The sequence below is a fragment of the Triturus cristatus genome, chromosome 9 (genome assembly GCF_964204655.1).
Source record: "Triturus cristatus chromosome 9, aTriCri1.1, whole genome shotgun sequence".
In the NCBI taxonomy this organism is placed as follows: domain Eukaryota; kingdom Metazoa; phylum Chordata; class Amphibia; order Caudata; family Salamandridae; genus Triturus; species Triturus cristatus.
Window position 1 is genome coordinate 903,437,322 of NC_140592.1, and position 12,986 is coordinate 903,450,307.

Genomic DNA, 12,986 nt, shown 5'->3' on the forward strand with positions numbered 1-12,986 from the left:
GGTTGAAAAATGCAGTTTTCTCCAGTATGGATTCTTAATTTAAGTTTATAAACATTAGAATATGTCCACGAATATTTGGGATCCTGAAACACTTTTTTTAACAGAGTAATTTGCATCTCTCCAACAATAAAACCACAGTATTTATCAAAAGGAAAATTTTATTTTTCATATTTTAATCAAATGAAAGCTAAATATATTAAAAAAACATACTAGAATTCAAATGATGGTAGTGCTCAAACCGTTTTTATAGTATCTTGTTTAAAGGAGAAAAAATGCCCGCAACCTCACAAAAAGGGAAGGTACATTGTTGCTTTAAGACTACCATGGTGCTCTACACTCGCTGCTATAGAGCACAGGGGCAGTTGTACCCCCAGTTCGTTTTGCAATCTGTGGAGAGAAGATTGCAGAATACTACCTCAGGCCATTTCTTCTTTACTTCTTTGTAAGACATTATTGTGTTAAGCATTTACTTTTTTTTGCTTCATTCAATTTTTTTCCGATTTTATTTAAAAAAAAAAAAAAATTGTATTTATTGCGTACATTCTGCACAATAAAGAGTTTAGTAAAGTAGGTTTATAAATGTTCCTAGCAGCATCATATAATAAGATATAGAGACAAAACGTCTTCTCCAGCAAAGGTCAAAACAAAAGTAGAGAGTTTGCACAATGACTGATCGAAGTTAACAAAACAAATCACCTCTAAAGTATGCAGCATTGGGGTGGCAATGGTGGGGCGCAATAAGTGGACACACAATAAGTACTAGGTGCAATTGCATAAGTCTCCTTTTAAATGTATCAGACTAACACGCAGGGTCGCTGCATTGGACTGTGCGTATTACACCATAATGTTGGCGGCAGGCACACTTTCTCTCAGATGAGGAAATCCCAGGTCATACATAGACGAATAGCATGTAGCTGTAGAGAAGACGTCTGTTCTTTGTCTCGCACAGCCAACTAATCTTTATTCAATATTTTAAGGTTTGCGTTAATTCTCTAGAGACGTTCCTTTCCTGGAGGTAAGATATTTATTTGTCCTTTCATCTCATTGTTCCTCTCTAGCCCCACCATAACCGATTTGCACCAGCTAGAGTATGTTTTTTATTCTCTTTGTTGCTTAATTAACAAAAATCATTGAAATTACAACATCTAAGTAATTGTAGAGTATATAAAAAACATTATCACATGTTGTTACAGGCCATACCATAACAATAAAACTATTTTTGAGTATCTTTTTTAAAACAGTGACAAAAATATTCTTGACAGTTTATAAATATATTCATATTTATGCAATAAAACTGATTAACTTTATCAATCATTATACAAATCATTTATAAAATCTATTCGGACATGGGCCGGATCATTACGTATTAAAGTACAAATGTTCAGTAAACAGTAATTTCGTTGTGCAAACAGGCTATAAAAGTGCATCAATAATTTCCATTGCAAACAAAATAACTTCATTATTTACATTTCTAAGTGTTTACTATAGCAGCATAAACACTAAATTCCACAAGAGGTCGTATGGTGCAACTAGCACAAAAAAATGCATTCAAGATTTCTCTTGGAGCCATGGGATTTGATTATGGTGCATCTTGAACAGTCGATACCAAACATTTTTCGGAAGCAACAAAAAATGTTATCAGTGGACATAGCAGCGGAATCGACTCGTCCGATGAACAAAGAATAAGGGCCTGGGAAGCCGATCTGACCCCAGTCTTCAGAAATAGGGGTTTTAAAATATGCGCCGTATTTTAAGCAATTTGGGACACATACCTACTATATGCAATAAAGATTCACATGGCCACCCAGAGAGTCTACAATCGGTGTTAGGCCACTGCTGAATCCAAGACGGCGTACCCTCCTTAGTTGGGTTTATTCCCAATTTTATTTAAATTTTTTTTTTTTTTACTTTTGACCAATGGTATTCTCTGGGATGTCTCCTCTCTTGGGGTGGTCTCAATTCAATGTTCTGGGGGTGGAGTATTGGAATCTATGCTAACACATTACTGGGTTTTTCTTTTGGTTAGATTTCACTTTTGTATCATGGGGTGTAGAGGAACATTCATACATGCTCCCCTAACCCGTGAAATGACTCAAACAGATGAATGCACTGCAGAATCAAAAGTAGATCATCAGCGCAACCTTTTTTTACTTCCTCCTTCATAGCGTAGTACAAGATATCTTCCTCAATGACTGCTCAGCTGACAATGCAGAATCTTCCCAAAGGATAATAAGTGAAGATTCCAGTTAGAAAACGTTTAAATTTATTGTTTGAAAACATCAACTGAGCACGAGTGACAGTACCGCCTGATTACGGCAACCTCAACATTTGGTTCACATTCCACTTCAAATTTTAACTGGTGACGCTGTGTTGATGGTCATTAGGACTGTGCAGCAGATGTGACCTAAGGCTGAGCCATGAACCTAGTGACAGCTGCACATGGCTGAAGGTTGTACTGAAGACTGCGTTTACATTGCATGTGATACATCGCATGCCATTACAACGCGGTTGTTACAATGACTGCGTTGTTACATCGCAAACCATTACATCGCAAGTCATTACAATGACTTGCGGTAGGGAGCAGAAGGTGTTGGATTTACAATCCAACACCTTTCCTGCTGTTGCACAAACTGGAGTAGGAATAGTAAATTATACTATTCCTAAGTCTAGCGCGCCCCCCTACAGCAAGTCGTTGTAACGACTTGCGATGTAATGGTTTGCGATGTAACAACGTAGTAGTTGTAACGACCGCATTGTAATGGAATGCGATGTATAGCATGCGTAATAAAGACATATATTTGGTTGTAAACGATGGAGTTTGGTGAAGAAACACTTTGGCCATGCTTCAGCAAAAGCAATAATCACTGGCCAAAAGTTGTGCACTGGGGTCGGGTATGAGGAGTCAGTGGTTTGAGGACTGGCTGCAGAAAATAGCTGGGTGTCACACCATGTGTCCAATGGTCACTGATCAGAGCAGAAGGTTGGACACTGTTGAGTTTAGATGTTGAAGGACATGGTAAAAGGCTAAGTCCTGAATTCAATGTCATTGTGCATGGTCAGAACCTGTTCACGGTGAGGGGTCAAATGTACAAGTGCTGTGGGCAGGACATTATTGGAATGCAGACCCTGCACCCATTAGCAGCTGTGTGTTTGTTGAAAGCAGTGCGCAGAGAGTGGGAGCCGTAGGGTTGTTCAGTGGCAAATGTGAACATCTGAAGGCTGTATACAATGGTTTTGGGGACACACTAAGAATCGCTTATAGTTCCATTTGTTATTTTTCCTTGGTTTGTGGTAAAGAGTTTACATGTACAGTGATGGACAGCAGTGCTGCATTTCAGGTGCAGATTGAATAGGATGGTATGGCCATGCGTGCACACCGTGATGGGTGGTTCACCAAAGGCTTTAACCTGAAATCTCACTAGACCCCGCACATTTGCAGCTGCGCATAGCATGACCGTTGCAAACAGTTGCATTTCATATTAGTTATGTCTGTGATTTACTTCTCTGTTGAGACAATTGCCCCTCTTGACGCATTTCACTTAGTTTAAACGAGTTGCGAAACATTCCCAAAGGGATATTGATAATCTATAAAGCTGTCTGCAGGTGTTGTGTACCTGACCGGCGGTGGCTCATAGGACTACATTTAGTTTTTGCCATGAATTACTACGAGGTCAAAAGATTAATGTATAAGGCAGAACACCTTTGAATTATGCAAGTGTGGAAACCCAAAGCCTCGATACATTGCCTAAAGAGTGTAAATTGTTGAATAGCAGTCAAATGGGTCCTTTAAGTAGCTGTACATGTGTTGTTCTATCTTTCCTCTCCAGAACTGATTCTCCAAGAAACTTAAGTCGTCCTTAACGCATATATGGTCCAAGTAGCCCTGCCTTCCTAATTTATTTTCTTACTTTCATTCCTAGTGATTTTCTCTCCTCCTTTGTTAAGGGATGAAGTTATGTCCTATTCTTTTGTAATATTTGTCAATATAAACTAAAATCCCAGATGAAGGATATTACTTACCTGCAACACCAGTTCTTCATGACTAGTATCTTAATTAAATTCAGAACCAAACCCACCTTCCATACAATGTAGCCTTCAGAATTACAGCAGGCTTTGTGCGTCATCCTGCTTCCTTCACTAGGCTGTCAAAACGAACTGCTGCCATTGTGCTGCATCCTGAAAATGTGGAGCTGCTTGGCTGCAGTGAAGTGACAGTTCGATGTTTCATTTATGTATAAATGTATGGATTTGGGAAATAGTTTCTTTTCTGTATGGTATTTGTTCTTTTAAAATGGAGAAAAGAAATATTGTTTGGTAGTTAATGCTACTCCATTTGCTTTTAAAGTATTTTTTTTTATTTGTACCGTTTTACTAGAAGATTAAAAAAAAATTGCCTTTACAAGCCTTAGTTGGAGAGATTTATTTCTCCAAAATTAAAAAGTGTTCAAATCCACAGACCGCCAGATGCACACAGTTTATTAATCTAATGAAGATCACTTGGTGATACACTGGTTTCATAATTAAGGGATTTTTCATTGTACCTCCTAATTGCTACAGTATAAAGCAGTGATTTCCTTGTATTAGATGTACACATTTAGAATCCTAAGAGTGTTGTTCCAAAGAGTCTCATGTTTGTTTGGCTCTGTTAGCACTTAGATAGCATAACATCAAAAATCTTTGAAGGACAGCTACATAAAAACATTTAAGTTTGTAAACTGTGTATTTTTATCCCCAGGAATTTCTCGTTGCTGTGGGACTCAGAGGAGCAACTCTGCAACACAGAGTATTACCATCAGATCTAAGTTGGCATGAACAGGTCTAGTTTTTGTTTTACGTTTATCACAATTGTGGGAACCTCTTTGTTAATTCTTGTAACCTTAAACGTTTCTACCAACAGATATTTATTGCTTACTTTTCTTGATTTAAAAAAATGTCAATCCTATTGTTTTAAAGTTTTCACATCTTGCATCTTTTTACATTTCTAGATTTTATCCTTTTTAAACATTTCTGATGAGCCTGTTTTGGGTTACAACCCTCCAACCTCCATCACTACCTTTCACATCCACCTATGGAGTTGTGCTCTTGACTACCGGTAAATAAGCGTATCCAGACATTATAATGTTTCAGTAATTATGAGCTATGTCTTTGTGTTATGAGAAATGCAATTTTAAAAAAATTCTTGGCCACAGAAATGTCCTTTATCATTTCCATGCAGCTGTTCAGCCTCAAGGTAGCAATATCATCACCTGTTGTAACTTATCGATCACAATAGGTTCTGAAATTGTTTTGGGGGGTGGGGGGGGGGGGGTAATGCTTCAGTGGTCTGGATGGCCATCTACAAAACTAACCTATTTTCAAAATTGCTCTGAATTTCTGTGAGAATTACTTTTGGTCCATTACAGAATGTTGAATATGCTGAAGGATGTTGCCAGAACACATACATTTGCTCGCCAGGGGTAGATTGATGTGTTTGGTTTAGAATGCTCTGTACTCCCCACAAGAGCCTTTCGGAAATCTCAAGGTGCCTTTTTTTTTCTTTTGAACATTGTGTGCAGTCCTTTGGCCTACGTTTCTGCATGTTTAGTTTCACTAATAGTGAATGCATTGTCTGTATCTCCAATAAGTTACATTTTTCTAGCAAACAATTAGAATTTATTGTATGAATTAGTAACTTCATTTTTAGGTCAAAGTCTACCAGACAGCACAGCTTCTTCTAGAGGACATTTTGAAAGCTTCCCTGGGAAAGCATTCTGCTCATTGCTTACCATTGTGTTTGTGGTTTGTAATTCACATTTGCTTGCTTTCTATTTTCTGGCATTATGTTTTAGGCTGCCCAGCATGTTTTGTCCATCCCGTGGAGCATAACCTGTTTACTGTATTCTTCCACAAGTTCTCACTTTCTGTAACCAGGCCTTTACATTTTGTTCTTATCTTGACACTTTTGCTGTACACTCAAAGATAGAGTTCAAATGTCATGCTCTGTCTTCTGAGGGAGCTTGGTGTTCACTTTTCTTTCTCTGACTTCAAAGTGAGAGGATTTATGTGACAATCTGGGGATGTAATGTGTGGTGGTGGTGAAAGCTTCTCGAGGCCGGGTAGTCAGCTCCGTGCCGTTCAAGGTCCCGGTCACGCAATGGTCGCGGAGCCACCACCTCCTTCACCACCACCACCAGTCCTCTTCGAAGTCTTCACACTTCTCAGGTAAGTGGAAGCACAAGAAAAAGTCAAAAAAGCATCGTCGTTCTTCAGCGTCTCCCCGTCCGTCGGCCGACGCGATGAGGGATGTGGGTAGTGCCCCTCCCGCGCCTCCGCATGCTGAGCATGAAGGGTCGACTCTGAGTTTCCCTCCCTTTTCGGGACCAGGAGCGACCACTGCCCAGCTTCGGAGTTTCTACAAGGCGATGCATGCCATCTTTGGGCAACCCGACTCCGCCGGCGCGTCTTTGTGCCCCGCGAACTCTGCTGGGGCCCTGGGACTTCGATTACGGCAGCTTCGGCTCTGGCGCCCATGGTCCCCTTGGATCCAGGCCTGGATCCGGATTGGCTCCGGTCGACCTTATGACACCTCCACTTGTGCCGATTCCTCCGGACCCCTGTCCACAGCCGTAACCAGTTGTGTCCCCAGCCGGCATCGACCCCAGCCTCCACCTCGACGTAGACACGGAGCTGGACCGACGTCGACAGACTCTGGATCCGGCGCCGACGGGTACTTTTGTGCCCCTGTTCTACCCTGGTTCTTTCAGGCCAGATTGGCAACCAGAGGAGGGTGAGGAGGGCTGTGAGGGGTCTGGAGACCCTTTGACTGATCAATTGGGATACGAACCGGACTGGAAAGAGGAACTGGGGGAAGCCAGTGGTCTGGATACCTCACCAGACCTTGGCATGTTGTCTCCTCCTACTGTGGCTATGAAAGAGGGAGCGTCTTACGTAGTGGTGTTGCGTAGGGCGGCTGAGGCTCTCAACCTTGAGCTACCTACGGTGGCAGTCAGGACTAACCTCCTGACAGAGGTGCTTCAACTGGCAGCGAGCTCTTCGGAGCCCCTGCTGCCGTTTAATGAAACCCTAACTGACATCCTTTTGGGCACCTGGTCCAGGTCCAACACAAGGGGTCCTGTGGATAGGATGATTGCCCGACGCCACCGCCCGGCCCGGGCAACCCCACTTTCCTCTCCCAACACCCCACTCCTTAGAGTTTGGTGGTCCAAGCCTCTACGTCCAAAGGCACATTCCCTAACGCACCACCTGATAGGGAATCCAAAAAACTGGACCACCTTGGGAAGAAAATGTTTTCTTCCTCCAGCTTGGGACTGCGATCGGTAAACACTGCATGTCTGTTGGGCCGTTACGCCCACTCTGTGTGGGATACAGTAGTGCAGTTGCTACCCCAGTGCTCAGAGGAGACCCGGGCTGTGCTCTCCAGTGCAGTCGCCGAGGATAGAGACCCTGCCAAGTTTACCATCCGATGTGGGCTGAACACCGCTGACTCGCTAGGAAGGACGATTTCAACGTCGGTAGCCCTTCGCCGCTACACCTGGCTGAGGTACACTGGCTTTCCCGGGGATGTCCAAGCTATCCTTATGACCATGCCCTTTGATGGCCGTCGCCTGTTCGGCAACAAAGCAACATGCTAGAGCACTCCAAGGACTTTCGGGCTACGGCCAAGTCCCTGGGCCTCTCCACCCGCCCTGCGCAGTCTGCTTTTTGCCCCTTTCGTGGCTACGGAAGGGGTGCCCCGCCTCGTTCCGCCCAAATACACAGGCCGGCGCAAGCTGTTCAGCCCCTGCACGGCAGGTGACGTGGGACCCACCGTCGTGGGTCTGGGGGCCAGCGAGCAGGCCAGTCCACCACCGTCCCCTCTGCAGCAGCCTCCAGACCCTCCTAGTCTGACACTTCAGGGCCACCAATCGCCAGTGGGTGGCAGGATTCGCCATCACCTCCCCCACTGGTGCACCATCACATCGGACAGGTGGATTTTGAAACTTGTCCGAAGGGGCTACTCCCTCCCCTTCCAATTTCCCCCCCCAGCCATGCCACCTCAGTACCATCGCATGACAGAGGATTATCTGGCCCTTCTCCAACAGGAAGTTAAGGCTCTTTTGGCCAAGTGAGCCATTGAGCGAGTTCCTGCCCCCGAAGTAGGTCATAGTTGCTATTCCCACTACTTTCTGGTGCCCAAGAAGGACAAAGGCATGCGTCCTATCTTGGATCTCAGGTACATCAACCGCTTCCTCCGGAAGAAGGAGTTCAAAATGTTGACGCTAGCTCAGGTCCTTTCTGCCCTCGACCCTGGAGACTGGATGGTAGCGTTTGACTTGCAGGACGCCTATTTAAACATCCCCGTCCTGCCGGCCCACCGGCACTACTTGCGGTTCACGGTAGTCCAAGAGCACTTTCAGTTTACTGTGCTGCCCCTTGGGTGTTCATAAAGGTGATGGCGTGGTCGCAGCTCATCTGCGCAGATCAGGGGTTCCAGTCTTCCCCTATCTATACGACTGGCTGTTGAACGAGGGCATGCCCCAGGCTGTCGTCTCCCACCTCCAGACTACGGCAAACCTCCTGCATTTGCTGGGGTTCTCTATCAACTTGCCGAAGTCACACCTGACTCCCTCTCAGAAGCTCCTCTTCATCGGAGCGGTTCTGGAAATGATGCAGTTTCGGGTCTATCCTCCTGAGCAGCGAGTCCGGAATTTTCAGGCTATGATTCCGATCTTTCAGACTCTATCCCGGGGTGACCCTGCGGCTACTGGGTCTGATGGCCTCCTGCATCCTGCTAGTGGATCATGCCAGATGTCATTTGCGGGCTTTGCAGTGGGACCTGAAGTTCCAGTGAGCACAGCATCAGGGGAACCTGTCCAATTGCGTCCAGATCTCAGATCTGCCAATGCCAATTGCAGTGGTGGCCAACGAGCCGGGATTGGGTCAATGGCAGATCCCTCTCTCTTTCCCAACTAGAGTTCACAGTGGTGACCGATGCATCACTTCTCAGATGGGGCGGCCACATGGGGAGGCAGAGATCAGAGGCCTCTGGTCTCTGGCGGAGTCCGGGCTTCACATCAACCTTCTGGAGCTTCAGGCGATTCGTCTTGTACTCAAAGCATTCCTTCCCTCTGTCCGGGGAAGAGTAGTGCATGTGTTCACGGACAACACCACCGCCATGTGGTACTGCAACAAACAGGGTGGAGTGGGGTTGTGGACCCTATGTCAAGAGGCTCTCCATCTCTGGACATGGCTGGAACATCGGGGCATATCCCTTGTGGTTCAACACCTAGCAGGTTCTCTGAACGCCAGGGCGGACAAACTCAGCCGCAGGTGCAAGATGAATCACGAATGGTGTCTTCACTCACAGGTGGCGCAAGGTTTCTTTCAGCAGTGGGTAGAGCTATGGTTATATCTATTCGCCACCGAAGAGTACGCGCAATGTCAGCAATTCTTCGCGTTGGAATTTCGAAGGCGGCACTCGCTCGGTGACGCTCTTCGTCGTGAGTGGAGTTGCGGTCTTCTATATGCATATACCACTTCTGCCCAGAGTGCTGAAGAAGATCAAGTGCGACCGGGCCCAAGTCATCCTGGGTGGCTCCAGATTGGGCACGAAGAGTTTGGTATCCCGAGCTGTTACACATGGCCATCGATCCTCCGATCCGACTGCCTCTTCGGGAGGATCTTCTGTTGCAGCAGCAGGGGACGGTCCTCCACCCGAACCTGTGCAGTCTCCAACTCCTTTCGTGGAGATTGAGCGGCGACAGTTGACGGCCTTTGACCTTCCTCCCGAAGTCTGTGTTGTTATCTTGGCAGCTAGGCGTCCCTCACTAAGACAGTATACACCTGTAGATGGAATACATTTGTGGCATGGTGCACAGCAAAGGCTGGGGACCCCCTTTCTGCCCCTCTTTCTGAGGTTCTCTTTTCCTCTGCTCTGGGCCCTCTCATTACACAGCAAATATGACATGACTAACACGACCCCTCTGCCTCTGTTAAATAGGATTATTTGTCCTCGTAAAAACCTCAGTTATCTGATGGTCTCAGAAACACAATCCTTATTACAATCGTATAAGTTGTCATCCAGTCCCTACCCGAAGAGAAAGAGTCAACCAGTTACAGTGGTTCCGCTCAATGTAAACAGAATAACACAGGTGAATCCTAGATAGTTAAATGCCAACACGGTGAAAGAAATAACATTAATCCCAGTAGGGCAAGACTCTATTCAAAATACCCCTACAAAACAGCTTTTATGCTTACTACTGAATTGCCGTTCAGCAATGAAACATGCAGCGGACATTGCCAACCGAATCATGAAGCAGGGTATTGACGTAGCTATTCTAACGGAAATGTGGCTTAATAATGCATCGTCCCCGTGCCTAGACCTATTGGTTCCGCCCAACTACAATATTGTGAGACTCGGCTAAACAAAAGAGGTGGAGGAGTGGCCTGTATCCACAGATCAAACATTGCCATCTCAAAAGTTCACTCTGACCCTATTGAGTCCTGTGAATACCTGGGGCTCTCACTAAGTCTCTCAGATAATCAGCACTTTAAACTACACAATCTGATTTCAAGCAGGTGGTCCAAGCGCTTGTGTTATCGTGATTATGGCAGCGCTACGCTCTGTGGCCTCCCCAAATATACCTTGGCTCCACTAAGGACATCTATGAACGCTGCGGATAGACTGGTTACAGGTACCAAAAGAAACACGCACATATCCCCAGTCCTAAGATCCCTTAAATGGTTGCCTTACGAAGCTCGAATTCAGCTAAAGATGGCTTGTTTGGCACACATAGCCCTCCGTTTCAAACCCCCCAGATACCTAGCGAAGTATCCGGGGATGGTAGACCCTCAAGAAGTGTGAACTCTTTCCCCTTGAAACCACAAATCTATAGAAAAAAGAGAACTTGCTAACGAGCCTTCTCCGGCGCTGCCCCGAAGATCTGGAACTCTCTTCCACCGGAAGTACGCAGACTCTCCTCCACGGCTGCTTTCAAACTGGAAGCTAAAAGATTCCTAATGAACAAGTTCTTAACTAAAATGGGTTATGATCATCCGCTCGAAGTCTCTGATCCTACAACTATTAGACCTTCATTGATGCTACTCTTCTGTACCTTACCGTTTGCCCCCTTCTTAGCCCACTATATATTAGCTGTTGTACTATTCTCCCTTGACCCCTTTGTACGGTAATTATTAATGTTTGTTATGCTTTTGTTGATGTCGACATTGCACTTATTACCTTCCTTCCATCTTTTGTAAAGCGCTCTGATATTCTTCGGGATCTTGTTCGTGCTATATAGAACTTTATAAACAAATAAAATAAATAAATACACACGTTCCACCACCCCCCAGGTAAAAACGCATTGTTCATAGACCAACTAATGGAAATTATCACAGCAAATTCAGATCCACATTCCATTGATATCTTTTTAGGGGACTTCAATTTACATTGGAAGGACCTTATAGATAATCAGGTCAATATTTTCAAAAACTTCCTAGCAGAACACTCTGTAGTGCAGGCTTGTGGTCTTCCAGTTCACTCTAAAGGCGCTACATTAAACTGGATCATCTCTAAAGAAAAGGAGGTAGATTCAATCGCTATTGTCCCTTGCGACTGGTCGGATCATCACATCATCACCTTCCAAATTACATCCTTTAAGAAAAAAAGAGCTACACAAGCAGTCAAGCCTAAGCAATGGGTTAGAGATACTGAAAGGCCTGAACATGGAGACGCTAACAGCAAGTTGCAAGAACGAACTTCCAACCACCTCCTGAAATGCTCGACGTCAGTGAGCTTACGGATCATTACAACTGCACGATGTCTAAAATAATCAATAACATTGCCTCTTTAAAACTTAAAAGAATACAAGTTAAAGATAAAAACCCATTGTTCAACGGCTCTCTGAATGAAGAAAGACGGAAGCAAAGACTTACAGAAAGGAAATGGAGACAGCTCCCATCTTCACTACATCTTAATCAGCTAAGAAAGTTCAGGAAAGCCTACAATAAAAGCATACTACAGTCAAAAAATACCTTTTTAGAAAACTTGATAATGCTAAGAACAGACCGAGAAAACCCTTTGATCTACTAAAGGATCAGTCAAAAAAATTCGCCAAAGCCGCTCAACTAACAGCTCAATCGGTTCTGAGCTGTGAAGGCTTTTCAGCATTTTTTACTTCAAAAGCTAGCTCACTGGAAAGAAAACTCAAGGTTACTGCTGACAAACTCGTGACTCAGAAGAGTACTAAAGAAAAGCAGCCAGCCCAGCCTGCACAAACAGTGGCCAAAAATAATGCCCATTGGTCAACCTTCAAGCTTTATGATCAGGAAGATATCGCTAAAACCTTGCTGTCCTTAACACCGAACAACCATTAAAACGATCCTCTTCCCGCAAAATGTTGGCCTACGGTCAACCTCATGGTCATCCCTAGTTGGACTCAAATTATTAATGCATCGCTTTCCCAAGGTTCCTTTCCTGACTGCCTAAAAACAGACCGGTCATCCCCCTATTGAAAAACCCACCGAAAATCCTTCGGACCCAAACAACTTTAGGCCAGTAACAAACATTCCCTTACTGACCAAGGTTTTGGAAAAATGTGCCCAACAACTGAACCGTCACATCACAGAATATAAGCTGCTAAACGACTGCCAATCAGGGTTTGACTAACCCTGGGCGTAGTGGGGCTACTTGGAGCATCGCGTAGTGTGGCCAAACCTACGCACACTCTGCGTAGCCCCACAACGTGCCGCCCGCCTCCCGCCCGCCCTCATTTTAAAATAAGTTAAACTATTTTAAAAATAAGAGAAAATGCCTTACCTGCGGTGCGGCGTCCAGTCTCGCGAGAAATACGCATGCGCGGGCGTCCGCGCATGCGCGAGAAGAAGTTGCCGTCAACCAAGAAGAGGGAGCCCCGGGACACCGCACTGCAGGTAAGGCATCTTACTTAGTTTAAAATTCTTTAAATTATTTTAAAATGCGGGCGGGCGGCGGCTGGCGGGCAGCTCTG

General features: G+C 45.0%; 1 protein-coding gene across 1 annotated transcript in view; it reads left to right on the forward strand.

Annotated features, from left to right (window-relative positions):
- The window catches only part of ATG2B (autophagy related 2B), a 1,039,004-nt gene that overhangs the window by 455,909 nt on the left and 570,109 nt on the right, over positions 1-12,986 (forward strand). Inside the window, exons 23-24 of the mRNA XM_085626438.1 lie at positions 4,736-4,816; positions 4,986-5,092. Of these exons, the coding sequence (XP_085482564.1) occupies positions 4,736-4,816; positions 4,986-5,092 (188 nt within the window). The remainder of the gene's footprint in view (positions 1-4,735; positions 4,817-4,985; positions 5,093-12,986) is intronic.